The 24,167-nt window shown below is 32.8% G+C and overlaps 1 protein-coding gene across 2 annotated transcripts in view; it reads right to left on the reverse strand.

The window, feature by feature from the left end:
* Positions 1–22,926, reverse strand: part of LOC106712867 (CCR4-NOT transcription complex subunit 6) — a 164,125-nt gene extending 141,199 nt beyond the window's left edge. For both annotated transcript variants that reach the window (XM_045679379.1, XM_045679378.1), the window contains exons 1-4: positions 22,816–22,926; positions 11,102–11,217; positions 10,455–10,648; positions 8,251–8,426 (exon numbers count right to left, since the gene is read on the reverse strand). In XM_045679379.1, the coding sequence (XP_045535335.1) occupies positions 8,251–8,426; positions 10,455–10,648; positions 11,102–11,209 (478 nt within the window). In that variant the 5' untranslated portion in view covers positions 11,210–11,217; positions 22,816–22,926. The remainder of the gene's footprint in view (positions 1–8,250; positions 8,427–10,454; positions 10,649–11,101; positions 11,218–22,815) is intronic.
* Positions 22,927–24,167: the final 1,241 nt, after the last annotated feature.

A 24,167-nucleotide genomic window follows, 5' to 3' on the forward strand; every position in this document is an offset into this window, starting at 1 on the left:
TACATATAGCACGAAATCTACTCGCCACTAAAAGCGTACCGACTTGAGTCAAATGTTTAACGTTTTAACGGTACTCATGTTGGCAAACATTTCGTTTCTTTTGTTTTTTTGTTGCTGATACTAGATGCATTTTACCTTTTATCTATATAGTTATTATAGTAAAAGATAATATTTTAGTAAATAATTAACTTGAAAAGTCTCGTGTGCGTAATTATTCACAAATTATTTATATTAAAAATTATTATTGCTGATAACTGTTTAAAAAAATACATGATTATTTGGGCATAAAGCAGTCACTAATCTTTTGTCCATTTTTTATGTGTAACTTTTTTTAATATTTTTTGGTATTTAAAATACAAAAATCGTGTATTAATTTTTAACCTTAAAATATTACTTACGCATAACTTTCTTTAATAAAGCAAATCGTCGGTGGGAATTATTTTCAAACTGAAGATGGTAGAGATAATTGTTCATTAAGTTATTCAAACATTGCTAATTTATATTAAGACCGTGGAAAACATCAAACGATTGTTATTTTATGAACCTAACGAAAACCTTAATGTACATAAGAAACAAAGGCAAACCACTGGTGTGTATGTTTTGAAAGAAATTAACTTCTATTCGATAGTAATTTTATGTATATATGACTACTTCATACTATCATTTACATCAATTTACTTATCGTAGTAATAATATCCTAGAAAATTAAACGTGTTAGCAAAATGTGCCACAAATAATGGAAACAAAAGAACTTGTTATTTAACCCTTTCACAACGAGTACCTATTAAGGATTAGAGCTATCATTAATACAGTGTACAAAGACAGCAGGTGGCGTTATATTTGGCCAAGTGCCACTTTTCCTTTCAGTTCACTTGAAGTAAAAGAGAGCATTGTTTGATTACATCGCTCCGTCCCGTACGTGACTAAGGGGGTGTACTATTTCTATTATACGATTTTATTCAATATCCCTCTTAAACGATACATTTGTTCTCATGTCATATTTAAAAGGATTTTTTTTATTCAATGTACTATGAAAAAACACAAAAAATGTAATAGATAACAAAGTTTACGTGTTTTTACGTTTTAATAATGTGATAATTAAATTGCTCTAAACAAAAATCTTCAAGTAAATAAGTACGGATGTTAACATTAAGAATGTCAAAAATATCCGATACTAACAATGCAAATAAAACAAACAATTAGTCACTTTTGTTACGCAATCAAATACGAAAGTCACCAAGTTTCGTAACTATAAAAAAACCGATCGATGACAAGCGTGTAATCAAAAAAGACAACTAACATTTTTAATACGAAAAGAAAAAAGGTAAGCACGCGACGTGTTACATAAACATATAGTGACAAAGAGGTATTTCGCAATGTCTCCATAGCAAGCGGGTTGCGCAAATCGTGATGACGTCATCTCGCTTGTTCCGGCTTCACTTTCGCGAAACACTTTCACCTCGGCGTGTGGCGCGGGCGCCGCGTCCATTGTCATTCCGCTTAGGCATCCGCTAAAGTTAATACGATAATTTATTCCGATACCGTTCTATACGATATAACGGATATTGACGAATTAAAGTAGACCTATCAATTTGGAACGGCTAAAAACATTTGAAAATTCAATTTAAATCCATATTTAGTTTCTATTTTATCTGAAAAAGGAAAAAATTAAACTTGTAATATAATTTCTTAAAATTAAAGAATATTTTAACCTAGACATAAAATAAGATTTAAAATAATGATTGAATGATTGATTAAAGAACAAAAGATCACGCTATGTTGTTACACGAATCAATTATTTTACTAGAAATTGGAATTGTGTTAATTTGAAATAGTTAGAGCCAAGTGAAATCAGGTCGCGAAATGGAAATCGCGATGATGAGATAATGAGATGAAAAGGTAAATGAAATCTAATAAATACAGAATCTAAATCGTGAAGCTAATGCAAGTTATCGCCACGACATTCATAATTTAATTCGAAATACATTAAAAAATAGATTTTTAAAGTAATTAATCAATAAAGTCCGATAAAATCGGATGAACGATATGTCTAAAGTTTATTTGTCCTATGAAGTATAAATCAACAATTTTATGCACCTCGTAGCTCGACTTAGTTTCAATAATAACGTAACATAATTATAATATAGACTAGCTGTCACCCGCTACTCCGTCGGCACAGAATTTAAAAAAAACGTAATAAGTAGACTATGTGTTCTTCCAGATTATGTTCTATATCTGTGCCAAATTTCATCAAGATACGTTAAGCCGTTCCGGAGATTTCTTCAAACAAACATCCATCCATCCACAAAAGTTCAATACAAAAATCTCCTTAAAAATATAATCTAAATGGTGTAATGTTTTTATTACTAAAGATACTTTAAATGCACGAAAATTAATTCAATATTAAAAATTAAAACAAATTATCAAACCGGTCACCACCTTCTTTACAAAATGCCATAACCATTATAGGTGACCCAAAAAGGATAATAAGCATATTAATATGCATTGAATTAATAAAAATGGAATGAATTATAAAGCTTATACTAAGTAAGACATGCGGGTTAAATACTATCGTGGGATTCCAAGAACAAATGTGTATCACAAAGTGTATTGCTAAGACAATTAGCAAAGAGGTTTTATTGCAAATAATATAGACAGCGCAGTAATGAGAAAGACATTCATCTACTTCTCCATTGCTAATTAATAGCCGTCATAAACAAATCCCACGGCTAATAGAAGAATATCTACACTTGTCACTTTTGTTTAGTTCAGCGGAAAATGTGCCTTTTATTTAATCAAGGAAATGCATTCATCTTTGCCCTATTTAATAATTTTTAAAGTTTCAAATACTTTTTAATCTACATTGATATAATAAAGCGTAAACACACACTTCTGTATAATGTATGTATGTATAAGGCAGAATCGTAGCAATCACGACATATTATAGAAAAAATATTTTTGTAATAAAAAAGCCCTATGGTTTCGACATACTGTAAGGTATTTATTTGCACACCATTAAATTTAGGAGGTGAGTCAATTAAAAAAAAATCTACGAGAAAGGGACAAAAATTGCAAGCCAATAGAAGCAAAGATGGTTGGTTGCTATGACAACGGTAATTCTCAGCTAATGGCGAAGGCCTTCGTTGTCATTTGAGCATTTGAATTTTGTCATTTGCAATTGAAAGTTTTACGTATTGTAAGCAATAAATCATAGCTCTTCTGTATAATAAAAAAGGAATGTAATTTCATGCGTATGTAGCCGCACGGGAACACCTAGTTTGTTATAAATTAATTTTGTTGTTTACCATTGTTACGAATACTACGGTTAAATTAAAAATCAACTATTTAAAAGATTTGCCATTCTACAATATAAACGTAGCTAAAAAGGTAAAGTGGAACATTCTTAAAATACTTTCAGCGTTACCTTCACCTTGTCATTGTTGTTACAAACTAAATTTACTGCACAATTCAAACATCGCTGTGATATAAATAGTTGTGATCAATTTACCTTGAATCTGCATTCACAATAAAGCGAGGTAAATAGCTTCTGTCAATCAACGGTACAATTAAGGGCCATTCATAACCAAATAGGGGAAAACGTATGAAATGTAAAGATAGAATTCGACATAGTCAATCTCTGCATCTATAAAATTCAGGTCAACTTCTATATTGAAATTTATTTTGTAAAGTAACAGTAGTTTATGTAATTACTAGCTCCACTGAATCCGTTCGAGCGTAATTTAAAAAAAAACTTAATAAGTAGCCTAAGTGTTCTTCCAGACTATGATCTACATCAATGCCAAATTTTATCAAGGTACGTTGAGCCGTTCCGGATATACCTTAAAACAAACATCCATCCAAACATTCGCATTTATAATATTAGTAATAAGTAAGATATAAGGGACGTCTTCATAATAATTCGGTTTATTTTATTTCAAATCTATAATTATTAATATTTTAGTAACTGAAAATAATGACTAACAGATGCAATCCTTAAAAACAATATACGTATCTCTCAATAAAAGAAATTAAGACCTTGAGCTATTTACTATCATCAGAGAAAAATAAGATTACGATCTTTGGAAAGTTCAAATAAGATTGACATCGATTTTTACGAAGTATTAACATATTTTTAATAAAATATTGTGTAATAAAGAATCATATATGTAAATAAAACAGTCAACACATATATCAGAATTTGTAGCGTTCCCAGTTGCAACACAAACAGCTTTCTCTTGTCAAATTGACATTAAAAAACTAGGAGCCCACTTATTGCATTATTGAGAACACATAAATACAAGTTTTATACATCCAATAATTTCTAAAATAGAAATTGTCATTTTTTATCTAAATAAAGACAAACAACTCGAATATTTGTATATTAAAAATATTAATATTTCTTGCTACCAAAGATTTACTAGAATTTATAAAATAAGTAGCTGTCGCCTGCGACTACGTCCGCCCGGAATTAAAAAAAAAACTTAACAAGTAGCCTGTGTTCTTCCAAACTATGTTCTACATCTGTGCCAATTCATCAAGATTCGTTGAGCCGTTCCTAAGATACCTTCAAACAAACATCCATCCATCGAAACATTCGCATTTATAATATTAGTAAGATAATGTAAGGGCAAAAATCCCACGGTATAAAATTTACAAATAAAATGAATTAATAAATTCAAACAGAATTATTAAGTACAAATCTGCTACTACATAGTGGAGTGTCATTTAGCATCGATATATTTAAAGTCTAAATAAAATTAAACAATAAATTCCTACAGCAGGATTAAATCTTTGCTAATAAATGAATTTATTACAATTCATTAAACTTCAATAACGCAAACTCACTCACGAATATTATGTCTTGCAGAATAAAAACTCGTTCTCCGTACGGTTGCTACCGGCATTTTTTTTTTCATAAAAATGCCAACGAGAAAAACGTGTCGATTAAAAAGATAAGACAAATTGAAGTATGTAAATGGTTCCCAAGATTCCTACTAGAGAATTATCTCATGAGTTTCAAGTTACTTTGTTAATATAAGCGACTTTTTAAGCATACAGTCAACGACGTCATCGTCTTTTTAATAAAAAAAAAAAAACAGTTATTCAAATCTAAAAAATTAAAACTAACATCTGAAGACATCCATCTTTTCTATATGAGATAAATCTAAACTAGTTAAAAAATGCTGATATATAACAATATACGTAATTTGAACAATATTTTCTGCTGTAAATTTAATTAGTATAAAATAACTCTCAAACTAAACAGATGTTTAATAAAATATGACGTAAAGAGAAACAGAGAAATACGCAATACCATATTTAATTAGCTGGTTTCCAAATAAAAGTAACGACTATGAAAAATATCGAAAAGCGAAACAGTTGGAAAAAAAACACCTTTCTAATAACGAGAACTGTCACAAAAAGAGAACGATCCAATTCGAGCTACTTGTCACAGTGAATTTCCATCAACGTTTTCTATCGAGGGCCTGTTGTCTGAAACAATCAATTATATCTTCCCACACTTTCTATTGCTATTGTGACTGAGCGAGACAATAGCGTCATCATCTGACGATTTGTCAGATGACGGTTATCACGAATTACTATTTATACTAAATAACCGGGATACTTGGCTTTTGATTTCATGAAACTTGCACGATTTTTGTAGAAGTGAATCATTTTAAGAAAAATCGTTAACTGTCTATACCAGTGTTTCCCAACCTTTTTGGATCCATGTCCCATTTTTCAGGATGAACATGACTATTGCCCCCTTATCAATTTCACTGGAGGCCTAAATTTACAATGTTAGAGAAATAATTAAATATTACTTTTGGTTGACTAGATCAATTTCATATAAAATTTTTAAACACAAAAACACATATAAATAGTTTAAATGTAACGGTTTTTGTCTGTAAAACGTTTTTATGTACTTTTTAGCGCTGACTATCATTATAAGGATGTAGCCTTAACTTTTTAAATCTCCGAATTGCCCCCCTCTAAATCCAAATGTCCCCCAGGTGGGCCGTACGCCCCACCTTGGGAAACACTGGTCTATACCAAGTGTTATCACAGTATTACACTGGCGTAGAGTATTATCAAAACTAAATGTTTGGGTACTACTAAAAATATAAACATGACTATTGAATTGAGTTTAAGATTTCATTGGTATGCATATATTCAAGTGTTGTAGACAAAATAATCTGTCTTTTTGCCGTTTTTGTCCCCAATATGAAATTTCTTATTATCTTTGATGTACTGAGAAATCCGGAATGAAAGTTTAAAATTGAAAATATTTTTAAGGCTAATTATGTTTCAAGTTAAAAATATCAGCTGATCGGAACACTTGTAGCTTTCTCATAAAAAGTCACAAATAAGTTAATCGATAAAAAAAAATCACCAATACCGAAATCGAGTACAAGATCAATCACGACATTATAAATAAAAATTTAAAACCGTCCACGCGTGACGATCTCCAACTCCATTAACAACACTTTCGCACAAGATTTGCACTCGATTTGGTTCTTTTTTAAAAAGATTACTGGCCACTCAAACATTGTTCACAATAAGAGCAAAAGACAAACATTAAAGCAAAGCTTTTTTTTAAAGATCCGAAAACGACATTTCTTTTTTTTGACAAATTAATTTTAAATGAGATGCAAAGCATTCGAAAGAGGCTAGTAAAATTCGAAATTATTATTGAAATTTGTAGAATAGATTTTATTAGGTAGGTCAGGGTCTTCCCCAGACAGATATGTATGCGTTAAGCGTTTCCCCAAGAAAAAAAAGGTAGGTATGTATATATTCAACGAAATAGTTCCCAAATAAATATACTGTTAAACAAGTTAAATTGGACTTAACAAGATCGTACCGTCATTAATTGGACGTATTTTTATCGAGTTTTTTTTTTAATTGGCATCATTTAACTGGTAGTAAACATATAAAAACTTTTTGGATATAACTCTTATCGCAACAGCGTCACAAAGAACTCCGAGGTCAATAAAAACTAGACCGGCCGGTATCAAAATTTCGTCACCTACATTGATAATAATAACGGTAAGATCACATTAGTGTTATTTATATGTTACTCTAGACGAAATTCCAATCGCTTAATGGTTTAAGGTCAGGGATATCGATCACGCAGTCGTGGGTTCAATTCTGTCTTTACTATTGCATGATTTAGTGAACCACATCCTAATACAAGCATAGTTTGGTTCAATATTACTAATATTATAAATGCGAATGTTTAGATGGATGTTTTTTTGAACGTATCTCCAAATACGGCTGCATGGTTCTCGATGAAACTTGGCATATATGTAGAACACAGTCTGGAAAAACACATAGGCTACTTACGAGTTTTTTTATCATTTTTTTATTATAAATCTGCTAATACGATAAAAAAATGCGAATAATTGATGCAAAAAAATGCGAACTTTGTTGGCTGCTTCTGTCCACCATAAAACGAGTAATTCAATGATTAAATATGTCGCTCTTCCTACTCATAGTAATAGAATACAAAAATAAACCAAATCCGCAGTAACTTTCACTTAATCCAACTGAAACTGTGTGACTACATCGATTTCAGATTCGAATCCGTGTGAAAGAGAAAGTTAGCAATAGCAAATGGTTGATTTATTTGAAAACTACAAAGCCTAAACAATGGATACGCAAGTTAGTAAATATTTGGGTTACACAGACTGTTAATTGATTACCAGTATAGAGAAAGTTACACATTGCGAAATTCGAATTTAAATAAGATGACTTGCAAAAAAATACTGTTTTTTTCGATTTTACAATTCGTTAAAATTTCAAAAATAGGTTATTTCGACAACGTATAAATGTTAAACTTTAAGTGACAAAAAAAAAATACAAGGCATAATTTAACCCGTTTAGAAAAAAATAGACTTTACTAATAAATGTAGTTAGAAATCACAAACTGATAACGTAAAAATTAGACTTGATTAGTTAAGTTATGATGCTCTCAGACAATATTTTTAGTAACAAACCTATATCTTAAATTTTGACGCCTTTTATTCTTACTATCGATTGGTAACCAATAGATGGCGCTAAATTTAATAATGTATGTGCACATACATTATTAAAGTTGTCACTAGATGGCGCTGCATCGATATTCGAAAAACATCTCCTTTGAATAACGCGTTAATAATGAAAATGTTTTTAATTATTTCTATTCAATTAAAGAGCTTCATCTTAATAATTCAATTCGCAATGCTGTGAAAATCACATGAAACTTACCTTGTAAGTTGTCGAGCATATAACTAAGCAGCTTGGCGGTGCCATTGGAGTCGTTGTAGATGGACAGCATCTCCTTACTGAGCGGGTTACCCTGCAGCCCGAGGAGTTGGAGGTGGAACAGCTTGCCCAGCTCGTACGGCAACACTCGCAAGTAATTGTTGTTCAAGTGCAACTCTCTGGAATAACATGGATATTGTTAATGTTGCACTGCAAATAGGCTGTATCAGACAGAATTCATAGACTAAAAAATGTTTTTATAGACATTATGTATTTAACGTTTTATTTCATATGTGTGACACAACTCAAAAAAAAAAAACCAAAACTATTATTATACTATTAACAGTGGTAGACTCCAGCAACTACATTACTTGCACGAAAAGGTCTGCTCGTCCGGTGAAATACCACGACCACATAAAAGACAGGCGTCAAGTGGAAGCTATTCAGCGTTTCGTCTGATGAGTGTGGTGCCTGAGGACTAATTTACTCCGCTTTCCCTTCCCGCCCCTTTTCTTATAAGGAAAGGATGGGAAGGGGAGGTGGATTTGATGGAGGAGGAGATGCATAGGAAGGTTAAAAATATATATTTTGTGCGTCTCCTCCTTCGTCGATTGAGGGTAGGCAACGCATCTACAATTGCGAATGTATATGAGCAGCGGTCGCTTCGCTATTTCGGCGAATTCATTTGGCTGCTTGCTCGTTTGCCACCTTGTAATATATTAATAAAAAAATAAAAAAACTTGATGTCGCCCGCGACTCCGTCCGCGCCGTGTTAATAAACTTGATTAGTAGGCTATGTGTTCCAGATTATGTTCTATATCTGTGCGAAATTTCATCAAAATCTGTTAAGCCGTTTTGGAGATACCTACCTTCAAACGAACATCCATCCATCTAAACATTCGCATTTATAATATTAGTAAGACTTTCCACAAGGAATCATAAGTAAATTTTTATTATGGGCACGTTCAACTAGTATATACAATATTTAATGGCGATTAATAAAATAAATCTCATGTAGTTGTTAACACAAACAATAGTTACAAATCGTTGCGGTGTTGCAAAAGTTCATTGACCACCGTGTGTCATTGGTTGAGGTGTCATAATTCGATGTATTAGCTTAGACCTAACTGTAGTATAACATTAAAATTTTATGTCGGCTCGCAATTTCACACAGTTTCTTACGCATACCATATCTTTAGATATCTAGAGATGGTGGACGCTTTCTTCTACAAAGCGATCACTTGACCCCCAACTGCGTTTGGCGCTAACCATTCGTAAAGTTTGAATCTTATAATACTAAAAGGTCAATCTTTAGGGACAAGTTCGCGCAGTGACGCGATTCGTCGCGCATATCGTAGCAGAGTTCAAAGACCTTGCCTATCTGGTTTGTTTGTCGACAAAAATATAAATTATACCTTGTTTTCGACCTGCCCGGTAATAAGGGGCTTTATCTATTATCATATTTTTAAAGCACGTGCTCTGTTTTTAAACAAGAAACTACCTTATCGCGTTTGCGATATGGATCACAATGGTGTGTTTTTAAACCAGTGTTGATAAGTGTATGCGAATTTTTGAAGTATATTTATAATTCTGTGTATACAGTTGCCCGTACGAGTTCATTGGTAAATTATGCAAGCTGCTTGGTCACGTCTGTCTTATTGAATATTATTTATTTATGTTTCCATCTTATATTCTTTTTACAATATTTCACTAGAATGAATTAATAAAACAAATAAAACACGATTCCAAGATATTTCTATACCGAAGATAATAATTAAAAAAAAGGATTACGATAAGAGGACGTCCTAGACGTTATAATACCGGTCAAATTGATACCGAGAAAGGCAGTACATTAAGTGCTTATGCTCTCTATGCACTTTTCTTCACTATTAGTGGGTTATACAGTTAAATACATTTTTTAGATGGGAGAGGCAAAGCAGCAATGGATCGGCTAATGTTAATCTAACGTCCATCCAGCGTCTTGAATTGCAGCTACTTTTTTCATGACGATCTTGACAAACAGGTTGGGAGCGATTGTCTTTGGTGAGGATAAAGAGAAACTCTATGATAGTGTAGTGTATTATCGATCAAAATCGCCGAACGAACGAACGAAAATCGATTAACGTTACTTTGCACACGAAAGGTGTTAAAAGATCTCATAATGTAACTCTTTTCGTCGGATGATTAAAGATTGAATGTTTTAATACCTGAGCTGTATGAGGTCGCCGAGCTCTACGGGCAGCGAGCGCAACTTATTGTTGGACACATCGAGCGTATGTAACGCACTCAGCTGGCTGATCTCGGGGGGCAACCGCTGAAGCGAGTTATCGTTGAGGTACAACTCCGTGAGGTGCGTCAGTTGGAACAGTTGTGGCGCTAGGGCGCGCACACCTCCTGTTACCTGAAATAAAAAGAACATCGTAGTGTCACTAGCTTGTTCCCATGACTACGACGATATCAAATTATATTAATTAGGTAACTTAAGCATAAGATCTGTTTTATGATATAACAATAAAAAACTCCACTCCGATTTTGTACTTGAAAATAAAAGTATTATTCCCACAGATCGCGTGACAACAGCTCACAATACTCTTAATTTAATTATACATACGTATTAAATTAACACGTTGCTGCATTTTAAAGCTAAAATAGAATTTCAGCTCAGTCACGGCATCATATCGCTTGATTAAATATTTCGTTGCAACATTTTCAAAAGCAATTCAATTACAATTTGTCCACGTTAAAAATACAATTAAATAACTGTTCCTATTTCTAAAAAAAAAAATAAACGCTTCTCGAACTCCTTAAACAAAAAAGTCGCGATGTTAAGTACAGCTGCACCTAGTATGCTTACCTCAAGCGCGGTCCAGCACCCGGGCTTGCCCGCCGCGCGCTCCGCGTCCGACATGATGCGGTACTGGCGCCCGCTAGCGCCCTCGTGCTTGTCTTTGTTGCGAGACATTCTGTCACCTGGAAACAGTTAATACATACTTGACTCACTTGATACACACCGCGTGTACAAATACAATTACACATTTAACAAATAAAATTTCAATAACACTTTAACACTACGATAATGTACTACAGCTCGATTATATTGAGCAATGGATGAATAATCATCTAATCCATGGATTAATGTAATTTAGACCCATCCATCACATTCGGACATAAAAATTTAAATATCAAAGCATACTTCTCTTTATAATTCTGTCGTTACAATCCTTGATTCAATATAATAAGTTCTAATTTTACATTAACCTTTTACTTAAGTCATACAATGCATACTAAAGTTAAACAAACGAATCTTTTAGGATTTTAAATTAAATTACATTTTTAATAAATTAATAACATAATAATTTCAACAATATGGAATAATGTGATATATATTTCAGAAAATTACTGACTTCTAATTTTTTTTTTCTTGACTTGACTTCTGATTTATGAAACATGGTCACGCCTTACCCACCATAAGGTCATGGAATAAAGTGAAAAATAATTTTTGAAGTCAGATACACCGTATACTATGTTTAAATGTTTCCAGGCTACTTTATGTATATCGCTACATGTCTAGTAAATAAAATACTCAACAAAGTAAACAATCATATAAATTTAATAACGATAAATGTCAATTAAACAAGAAACGTAAACCAACTTGTACGTAATCTGTTAATACAATTCGACCCTATTCGAATAATTCACTTGACCGGCTTAGGCCGATCAAGGTTTTACCTCGCTGTCTTTTTCCTTCTATTTATCCGTCTACGATTGTATTTAAAACATGTCTACAGAAATGTCCCTTGTAGTTAATTAAATCTTACTGGACACGCTGGCCCCATCCCATCTTCATGGAACCAACAACAGAGCTGGTGCGGCTTGTGAAGCGGCTGAAAAGGCTAAGGCTAACAAATACAGGGGTCTCGGCTCCGAATATGAATTTGTCCCATTCGGTGTCGAGACCCTTGGTCCGTGGGGTCCTAGCGCTAAAAGTCTTTTTAAGGAAACAGCAAAAAGGTTAGTCGACATCACAGGAGACCGAAGAGCTGGCAGCTACCTCGGACAAAGAATATGTCTTGCCATTCAAAGGGGGAACGCTGCCAGTATCTTCGGAACCTTGCCTAAAGGGACACCTTTTAATGATATATTTTAGTTTTTATGTATTATATTTAATCTAATATTTTAATTTATTGTATATAAATTTTTAATTTTAGTAGTAATCTAAATAGTTGAATTTCATCGACTTGGAATAAATATATCTTATTAAAATTTCATGAGAATCTTACTAATATTAGAAATACAAATGTTTGGATGTATGGATAGATGTTTGTTAGAAGGTATCTCTAGAACCGCTGCATTCTTGAATTCCGCAGGAACGAAGTGCTCATAAACTAGTGTTTAAATAACAAAAAAAATTATTGTTAAAAAAATCAGTGTTATTTGTCGTCTGCATAAAAACTATGCAAATTTCTCAAATCGCGTCGCGACGTTGGCAAGCAATTTTTACATAAACTAGCTGTCGCCCGCGATTTCGTCCACGTGGGATAAATTTAAAAAATACTTAATTAGTCTGTCTGTTCTTCTATATTCAATTACAACGACATCCGTTGAGCCATTCTGGAGATACCTTGTAACAAACATCCATACATCCAAACATTCGCATTTATAATATTACTAACATATTAGGATGCAGTTTAAGTTGATTCAACGATCAATTACGATGAGTATTTTATTTAACTAAGACACTGTAGGTGCATACGTCATACGTACATACGTCAGCTGTTTTGTTGTCATATAATGTCTTTTATAATTTTAACATTTTTTTTTTATATTTTTTCATGTCTAATTTCTTCAAATAAAATACAAATTTTTAATTCAATAGTACATCAATTTAGAAATCGTTTAAAACGTATCCTAAAACATACATAGCTGAAAGTGAACAGACCGTATTCAGATGCCTTTTTCATACTTATTGATTGTACACTAAGAGATAAAAGAGAGCGCCGTTGACGCGCTTTCCCTAATGCGCACGCGCACGACGCGTATAAATTTAAAATCGTAAGTGGATATGCAAATCATTTTAGAAAATAATCAAACACATTGTACGAACATTTTGGATTATTCTGAGCTGGTTCGCTGATGAAAATCGCCAAGGTAAAGAATAAAATAATACATAAATGAAATCAATTTCGATTCTTACAAATCAGAATTTAATATTTGTGTAAACACTTCTTGTTTTAATCTTCATTATATTACTCTTACATATTGATGTAATACATTTCCTCGGATTAACATAATTTAAATTGTTTAATTTTATAATAAAAATACGGTCAAGGTTGACCTCATGTTTGACCAATCAGACTTAAATATATCTAACTTATGCAGCAAATCAGTATACTATTGTTTAACGTAGTTCAACAAACAAAATTTATTTATATTAAACTTCGAAGTAACAGATAGTCAAGTTTTTTGACGTTCGTAAAATATGGTATTGTTGCTTTCAATAAGATTCAAAAACAAGAAAGGATTTGTTGGATTTCTGAAACTTGAATAGGATAGTTTGTGGGAGAGTTCTAGACGCCTACGTCCAATTGCGTGGGTGTAACTCGAATATGGGTCATGACTTAAGCGTAGGAAATTTCCTTTCTTTGAGATCATTGAGGTAATTGTGAAACATTGAGGTTATTAATTTCTGTCTGCTGTTTAATTATTTTTAAGTTAAGTAAAACGTTAAATTCCTTGTTAATTATTTGGTAAAGATTACGACTTTAAGAAATCTCCATTGTTTAGGAAAAAAAACCCTCAAATATACTCGGCATTTATTTTAAATCCTAACTGGATTTAAAATACAACAACAAAATATGTCAGCTGTCATAGATTTGTAACTAAAGAAAATAATTTTTAAATTGAAAATGATCTGCCATAACCGAAAATTAATCTATCTCCCTAAAAATAGGTACATCATATTTTACAATCCCTATTGCGATTTTTAGGTCAGTTGATTTGAACTAAATGGATTAAAAATAGCTCGAAAAAGTAAAAATAAGTTCGAAATCGTATTAATTTCAAACTTAAGCACATCAACAGCGTTGCAACAATAAAAAGACTTTATTTTAGTTGTTATATAATTATTTTACACTGAAATCACAACAGTTACGATGATAAAAGTGAAATCGCTGCTGAATTCGACGGTGCTATAACGGAAAGTGTGGCCATTACGCGAATGCGGTGGCCATCGATTGAGTCAGAGGGTACATATTGACATCATAAGAAGCTTCTTCGATGTAAATGTAAATATGCTTTCTCTTTTTTTATTATTAACAACACATGAACAGTAATTATTTAGTAATAATAATAACGATAATAAGGTAATAACGATGTCTAGCAATGGAGTGGTTTCTGAGAAGTATGTATAACAAGCTGTCGCCGGCGACTCCGTCCACGCGAAATTAAAAAAACTCAATAAGTATGTGTTCTTCCAGACTGCGCCAGCCGTTACGGAGATACCTTCAACAAACATCCATCCATCTAGACCAATACCTTTATATAATTTTAATCTAAGACGGATTATATTATATTATCATCATCATCAGCTCACTATACGTCCCCACCGAGGGGATCGGAGCCTACCCCAATTTAGGGGTGACTAGGCCATAGTCAACCACGCTGGCCAAGTGCGGGTTGGTTGACTTCACACATATCATTGAAATTCTTCTCAGATATGTGCAGGTTGCATCACGATGTTTTCCTTCACCGTAAGAACGTCGGATAAATGTACATATGTAAATCGAAAATCGAAAAACACATTGGTACATGGCGGGATTCGAACCCAGGACCTGCAGATTGCAAGTCAAGTGCTTAACCCCTGAGCCACCGACGCTCTTATTATATTATCAGATAACAATAAGGTCAATGTTTTTATAAGAAATTCTTCAATAGGAAGTCTACATTCAATAGTCCTTTAGGATCCAAAATATTACAGAGTAAATAAATTGTCAGACTACTTGACAAAGACTGCGACATAATTATCTTTGCTTGTTGCATTCATTTGATAAAAACAAATATATGAAAGTAAACGAAAATAAAAATCGAGGGCGCGCTTATTAGTCATATTAATAAGCTTTCCGCGAAAACGGTTTAATTCATTTTGTGCATACGCGTTTTTTCCTTACGGCAGACGCGGCTAATTTTATTATTTACGAAATTTGTGTCAAGGAGTTTCTTTTTTACATAAGTAGCCCTTGTTCATTAAACAATCGAATTATCGTTCTTATATTTTGATGGATGTAATATTTTGTTACTTAACGCCGCGACGTGTAGGTCGTTGACCTAGGAAATACCTTAATCTTTTAGGAAATCCATGCAAATGAGAGGTTTACTCTGACCTTTTGACCAGCGAATGCACTTACTAGAGTTCAAACCTCGTCCATCCATTTAAAACTCTTTCAATCGTTTATCTTACTAATATTATAAATGGATGTTTGTTTGAAGCTATCTCCAGAACGGCTACATGGATCTCGATGAAATTTTGACATAGAGGTAGACCATCGTCTGGAAGAACACATAGTCTACTAGGCACTAATTTGTTTTTTTTTTTTCGCGCTATCACGTTAAGAGGTTCTAGATAAGTGAAATATTAATTTCTCTCAAAAAATTAGGCTTAAGACCTATCTTTAATTTTTATTTTTAACCCATAGCGAGATATTTATAACCTAAAACAATACGATAACTTGAAGGAGCGAGTTGGATTAAATCGTATAGATGACTAATAGTAAAACGGTTCACAAAAAGTGCGAAGTGCCGGCGATTGCAAAAAGCGACCGAGTACCTTAGCAACAAGCGGTCGAGCGGCGCTAGCAACAAGTGGTCTGTCCCCGCCTTCACACGCCCGCCGTTAAGCCTTACATTCATTGATAAAAACATAAAAGTTTTTTTACTCTTTTCACGTCCAATTATAAAAGACATGGCAACAAAAACGTATGTCTGTGTTGTACCCTCATTGAACTTTAGAGTGTGAAATTTTTATTTTATAACTCATTTAAATATATAGATTACATTGAACATAAGAAACAAATATGCTTGCATAAGTTTAACTATGAAAGTTAAATTGATATGATACTAGCTGTCGACCGAGAGCTAGCTGAGACTCCGTCCGCGCGTAGTTAAAAAAAATTTAGTAAGTGGTCTATGTTCGTCCAGACTACATTCTACATCTGTGCCAAACGCATCAAGATCTGTTGAGCCGTTCCGGAGATACTTTCTAACAAACAAACAAACATCCATCCATCCATCCATCTAAATATTCGCATTTATAATATTAGTAAGATATATGCATAAATATGTATAAGTTAAATGTTGACAAACTAGAGACAAAAATAGCAAATAATAATTACAAATAAAAAAAAAGTAATAAAAGCCTAGTTAGTATACAAGATTGAGCCGTGAAGTTGCTGATTCGTCGATATAACCGTTCCACTGCGTACCTTGGTGCGTGCCTTTGTATTCGACAAAAGTAATGATGCTCTTCTGTATTAAATAGGACATTTTCTAATACATTCAAGAACCAAAATTTACTAGCCTATGATACTGTATTGATTTATTCGTATGTCACTATCAAACGATGGGTCTACATTGATTGATGACTGCTGTCCCATAAAGTCAAGGCCAAGAAGCGGATTTGATACAATTTCTTTCTGTTTGGACATAGACAGCCAAACTTTAGTGCTGTAACATTGATTTTTGTAACACTATTTTTAATAAACCCATATTTTTTAAACGGCACCCTTACTGCATATACTTTGACAAAAATTACAAACATTGGATCAACAAAAAAAACGAGATAATTAAAAAAAACTAAGATAATTAAGTTTCATAATTCGAATCAAATTATAATAACCGGTTATGTTAATATCGAAAACGTATTTTGGGCCAATATCAATATTACTTACATCTGTAGTAACGATGCCGCTGCAACATTAACTTCAAGTATAAAAGCGAAAACGTTACTAAAATTTAACCACTCAGCTGATCGGGCACACATTTATGTTGCGTATAGGTCAAACAACTGTTATAACTGTACGCTAAACAGTTTTTGCAAACGGCGAATTTTTACTAACGTTAAAAAAACAGTTTACACGTAACATTAAGTAATTTATAAAAACGACCTAAATTAAAACGTTATGGTTAATAAACATAAAATTAACAATTATAATTATGCATAGTTCAAAAATAGCATAAACCTTATATAGTTATTGTTTTAATTTCGTTGTTTTATGTATGTTTTATGTAAAAAGAAAAAGACGACGGCATAAATATGTAATAAATTTACAGTTGTACCACAAAAACAAACATCTAATACTGATATGCACATAATCAATGAAAAATATAACCCAAATAGGCAGGAAGTTTTTGAAAAATCAACGGACAAACATTAACTGGTCGTTCAACCTGAATCAATAAAATTAGTTTTTTTTCGTGATCTAAAGACGACAAATTCGATGCTGTTTTGTGAAGGTCAAGGATCATTGCGCTGTGACATTAAATTGCACATTTATAAAGATAGCACTTTAGACCACATAGGTTTTAAAATTATTCTCCAATTTCTCCAAAGTCGAGTCCACTACTTCTTCCCACCATTTTCTTAATAGGAAAGGATGAGAAGTGGCGGTGTAGAGGACGTGTTGGTTATGTTTGCTTCTGCAGGTCTACTCCTCTGCGGATTAAGGCAATGCAACTGATACCTTTCAACTTGATACAGCTGTATATGGACAGAAGTAATACATTATGACAGGCCCATTAAGCTTGTCACTTCCGTTGATACAAAAACGAATTAAAAATTAACCTAATGTTAACCGCTAAATCTGCACAATAACCTTCATCTTCTGATACCATCTCCTAACAAAGGTTGGTGATCATCATCGCAACTTGATCTCTAGACACGGCAGCTCGAAATATAGAAGGCGTACTTTTGTTGTGTCACTGCAGAATTAGTATTCACCTTCTTGGACTTCTTTACAATACTGAATTTTCTAGACAACTAGCTGTCGCCCGCGACTCCGTCCGCGCGCAGTTAAAAAATGGGGGGGGGTTATGAAAAATAGATGTTGGCCGATTCTCAGACCTACTGAATATGCTCACAAAATTTCATGAGAATCGGTCAAGCCGTTTCGGAGGAGTACGGGAACGAAAACTGTGACACGAGAATTTTATATATTAGATAAGTAAAGGATGTATACTAAATATAGCGCAAGAAGGAGATTGTATTGGTGTTTATGTATACTGTTACAGTTACAGCACGTCCAATCGATTTTTACATATTAAAGCGAACTCGCAGTGGAAATCGATGGCACTGTTAACAAAATGAGATACACTATAGGTGTCATTGTCTTGAAGAAAACAGGATGCTGTAACAGAGTAGTCCGGGACAATAGGTCATTGAACTTCCTGTTGCGATATTCACCCTGAGATTTACGAATATCTTTGCTTGGAATTTTAACATCAATTTTGGCGAGGTACAAAAATGCTACATTAAGTTGTCTATTTATATAACTAGGATTTCTTTTAACCATTAAAGCTCGAATTGGTATATGGTTCACGGAAATAGTCAAATGCCGGTTATCGAACTCACCACCGGTTAATAGTCCTTATAACCATTTGGTTATTGGCGATTACTCTTCAGTTACTATGACTACAACTCGGTGAGACGTGTTATTTGCAAAAAAAATGAATTGACATACGTCAGCCATTGTCGAAGAACAATGAAGTTATATGACTGGCCGCATAAATTGGGTCGCTAAAGCTTCATAAACAGTGCTAAATTCGTTTCATAAATTGATATTTTATTAGACGTAATAATATATATCTTTAAGTGGAAAACTAATGGAGCTTGGCAGTTGCGTCAAAACAAAATTGGGGCTGAGAGTGTGTTTTTTTAATATCAAAAGGTGCCACGAGCAAACGGCCACCTGAATTCGCATAAATAGCGAGGCGACTGTTGCCCACAAACATCCGCAAATGCAGATGCGTTGCGTACCTTTAATCAACGGAGAAGAAGACGCAAAGAAAGAGGATATTACCCCTTCTTCTTCTCCGCGTCCCCTTGCGAAGAGAAAGAGGACTAAAATTAGGCCTTCAACACCACACTCATCAGACGGAACGCGGAAGTGAATGATAGGATATTTGTAAAATATTTTGCATAATGAGTTGTGTTATTATTCAATGTTATTATACTTTTTAGACGGCATTTTAGGAAATAGGGTTGATTTGGTTACTTTATTAACGCCATTCAATTAATATTTATTTGATCGTTTTAAAAATAATCGCGAGAATTTACGGTAACAAGTTACTGGTTTGCGTGTATTTTAAGTATTTAGAAATGTAACTTATGGTACTTTTTCTATTGAAATATGGCAGATATGAGTACAGCACACATATTAATAAAATTGTATTTATAGTATATTGTGAAAAAGAAATATTTCGGTACAAATTATGTATTTGCATTGCAGTTAACGAAAAAAAAAATTAAAAAATTTTTGTCCACCTGACTGTCAACATAGCTGCGTTTGTTCCGGCTAATTTCCGGAACTTTTGGACTAATATTTGCGGGACTTTGACGGGAACGTAGCTGATGCACGCGAAAATATTATTGGCTACTATAACGCTGCGGTGACAAAGTCGCAGGCGAAAGCTAGTTCATATAAACTTTTATCCGGTATAGCGGTTAAACGACACGCAAGACAGGTGAAAATCGAATGTCAATAACAAATGTCTACCCTTTTTAGTAACATGCGTGTATCAAATATCAAAACAGAAAGTGATTAGCAACAGACTTCGTTAAAACATGACATAATACCTACAGGAAACAGATCAAAAACATGAATCTATGATCATCCAGGGTTGTTGCATTATGTTTGGATGGGTGGATGAATGTTTGTTTGAAGGTATCTTCAGAACGACTTAACGGATTTCGATGAAATTTGGCATACATGGAGATCATAGTCTGGAAGAAGACATAAGCTACTTATTAAGTATCTTTTTAATGCCGCGCGGATGGAGTCGCCGGCGACAGCTAGTATGTCATAAATTAAAATAATAGTTTGTCAGGAAAAACTAAAGGTTTCCCTTGATATTTGCAAGGTTTCCAGGTTCTTTTAAATGAAACTCCTTTTCGAGCTGCTATTAAAATTGGAAAGGACTTTTTATGTCAGTTTGACAGATCAATGTTCAGAAACTTATAACAATCAACAAGTTAACCAGTAACAAAGTACCAATAAATATGTCTTTTAAAATACACATAAGATTATGGTTCAATTTGTTATCTTATTTGTTTTAAAAAAATAAAAATTAGATAACAATACTGTCTAGGCAAAGTCAAAAATACCTTTTAAAGTGTTCATTTAAGACTTATATTGGGGATTATTATTTAAGGGCATCGGAGGTTGATTTAAAAGATAATTTAATGTTATCTATCATTTCAGTTGCTTATCTGTATTTGGTTTGTGTAATTATTTTAACATGTTCCATTTGTTCTTTCAAATTTCGAAAATTTTTTTTTCTTCTTTTATATCAAAAGGTGCCGTACATCCATCCATCAATCCACATTTGCATTTATAATTTCAGTCCATTTTTACAAACTTTAATTTCATTTCATTTTGTTTTCAGAAGTCTAGATGTAACATACATTGATCAGATCTTAAAATTTGCCTATATTTTGTTACCAGCCATTTTATGGGTAATATTAAGATAATTACAGAAAAAGTTAACATTTTGCCCTTCTGAATATTAATGATATATGTTAAGAGTATTTTCCCTTGTGATTGCAGGAGCATAAACAAATAAGTATGTTTTGATTGTGACTAACTGTAACCTAGACATTAGGAATGAAACAAATGGAAATTTGAATAAAACCTTAGGGAATATTTATTAGATTCTTTTCCATAATATTTCTCTATACTTATTCAATTTTGGCTTTCCTTAAATTTTGTATAACTTGTATTTTATTTTAAATTTAAATTTGCTTAGTTTTACTTTAATTTAAATTTAAAAATAAACCCAAACAGCATATCCAATTGCAAAGTATGAAACATCATTTAATTTCTATTCTTTTCCAGAGCATTAACAAGATCTGTATATTCCTTTTTATTTACCTTTCTACAATTTATCAACATAGAACTTAATTACTATATTAAATACTGTTAAAAAACAAACCAATAATCTTTCTAAAATGATTCTTGTGACAGAAGGATGATGGTATATGTAAGTATAAATATGTCTATGGCTTATTTTTTTTGAATTACTGATGTTCTTCCACTATGCGTCATCAGAAAGTAAGTTAGGCTTCATAAATGTTTAAATACATTAGTAGTTGAAAGCAACCATACTATGCCAAGTGCAAGTGTAAATTTAAAAATAAAATCACATTTATTTTAACACAAGTTCCTGTTTCATCATCAACCTGTCCTTTTCCCTATGGAGCATCGGCACAGTATGTACTACTCCTGCATACTTCTCTATTATATGTCATACTTGAATTTACCCTCTTCTTACGAATATCCTCATTCACACAATCTATCCATACTTTCTTTGGTCTTCCTCTATCTTTATAGCCATCCACATTCATATGTCATCACAAAAATCCTTTACAATTATGGATTCTAATATCTGCACCTTTGATGTAATTTTTGATAGTATAAACACAACAATCTTATGTATTTTTTAAGTAATAATCAATAATGAATTGATTAATTATTATATCTCGCCCATGTTTTTGATGAGAAATGAAATAACACGAACACTAAATTAACTATAATACATGAAAAAGTATGTTTTTTATAACATTTATGAGCAAAAAATTTATATGTGAACACTAAAACTGAATACAATAAATATCAATATAAATGTATATGCTACAAGATAATTTACTTTGATAGACGGTACGTTAAGTATCTTTGCAACAAATTTGCAATATAATTACGAAAATACTCAGACACCTAATTTGAAATGGGGCCAGTGCCACAATCAGAAACAACAATCTGGCATTGGACTGTCTAAGAAAGGACACATTATATATGCGTAGTGCCGCCAAATTGATTCAATTATACACCTAAGGAGAAATAAAAGATGTTATTACAGTACAATACTTATCTAAGTAAACACTGATAGTAATTGTTATTGTACCATTACTCCTACAAAGTTTTAACGATAAATTGTACCTTCGAAGCAACGAGAGAGGTCATGAGGGATGCTAAAAATACTTGGTTTGATAATGGACTATCTTCGGACGTAAAACACAGACCCCAGGAGCATCCATAACCTCTGACGTTCAGGAGGCGAACCTAGAGTTTAGAATCAATTAAAGGTTATAACAACCCTCTGATCACTATTTAAGATCTATTTTTCTATTAAAGAACGATTTTAATTCATTATTTTGATGATTATTCAGTAAATGCGTATGATCTTTGTATACAGCTGACATAAAGAGTAGGGTCGACGCAAAGACAACTTGGAGCGCCAAATCAATCCTGATATTCTAAATAAATAGTGACATGAGAGACAATTACTATAAATTCTACATACCTTCATCTACTCCTTAAAAGCTTATACTTCAATTAGGACTATAGTAACGGAAAATAAATCACTGTAAACACACAATAGCACAATCTTGACAAACACCACATCAAACGTCCATTTACCGACTGCAGCGACAATTGGTCATAGCGGCTATTTCTAGAACTTTTGCACTTGACCAAAAATACTATAGACAATAGCAAATTTTTGAAGATTAAATATTGTTTTGACTTTTTTATTCTCATTTGTACCGCTGTAAAGTTTTGAAAACAAAATTGCAAAATTTGGAAGGAACGTTTTACAAAATAATTTTGAAGCAAGTTCATCTTGTATAATCTGTCTAAACGTGGTTTTCCTTTGCTACAATTTAAGTAGCATTTGATATGAAGGTATCGTTAATTTTTTTTTGTATCGTGATGCCGCATGGGCATGGGCAAAGGAACGTCGCGATAAGCATAGAAAATTATAAATCTTAACTTTGTACCTAAACATATCTGTATCTGTACCTGATTGTATTCTCCGTTAGTAGAATGTTTTTACCTACCACTTCTTATTGTTTTATGCAATCTGCCATTGGGTCATACTAAGGACCTAGCTTCATCCACATAACACCATGATGATGATGTCCTGCATGACGTGTTAATTACTATAGACGAGACGACGTTCAGATGTGACTGGCAAATCCGAACCTATAGTTTTAAAGGTTCGGTCACAGGCGCACAGTGCAACCGGCTTAAGGAATCATAGATATAGGAAGGCTTAAGTTGAGATTTCTAATTTCGACGTTGTGTCGAATTCCAAATTTTCTAACAGCCGAATTAACAGAGTTGCGCGATTCCTCTCTTTATTGTGTCTACTTAATCATTAACCGGTACCTCACAGACAGTCAGATAATCCTACGTTCGTACCTCATCAGGCAAAAAATCATTCTGTCTAAAACTGAATACCAGATCATCGCTTACCCTCTTTCAGTTTTGAATAATATACAAATACATAACACCATAAGAAGTTTCATCGAAACCGAAATATAAAAATTTTTGTTTTTAATCTTCGGTCTTATCTTCTTGGTTTCGCTATAAAAAGAAACTTAGAAATAAAAACAATATACTCTTAATACAATGCAAAACCTATTAAACTAATGCTATGCAAAATAATTGAAGCATTTAAAATAATTTTGGACATTTCATTGCAACGGAATTAAATAATAATGCTCTAACTACATTTAAACATGATTAAAGGTCAAAAATGTTGTCATAATTCAATTTATTTTATTAGTACTCATTGCTGAAATTGAACTACGAGTGTGTATTGAATTCAAATTTATGTTAAAACGATTTCCTTCACGAACTCATGAACTTAGT

This window comes from Papilio machaon, chromosome 9 (genome assembly GCF_912999745.1).
Source record: "Papilio machaon chromosome 9, ilPapMach1.1, whole genome shotgun sequence".
Taxonomy (NCBI): domain Eukaryota; kingdom Metazoa; phylum Arthropoda; class Insecta; order Lepidoptera; family Papilionidae; genus Papilio; species Papilio machaon.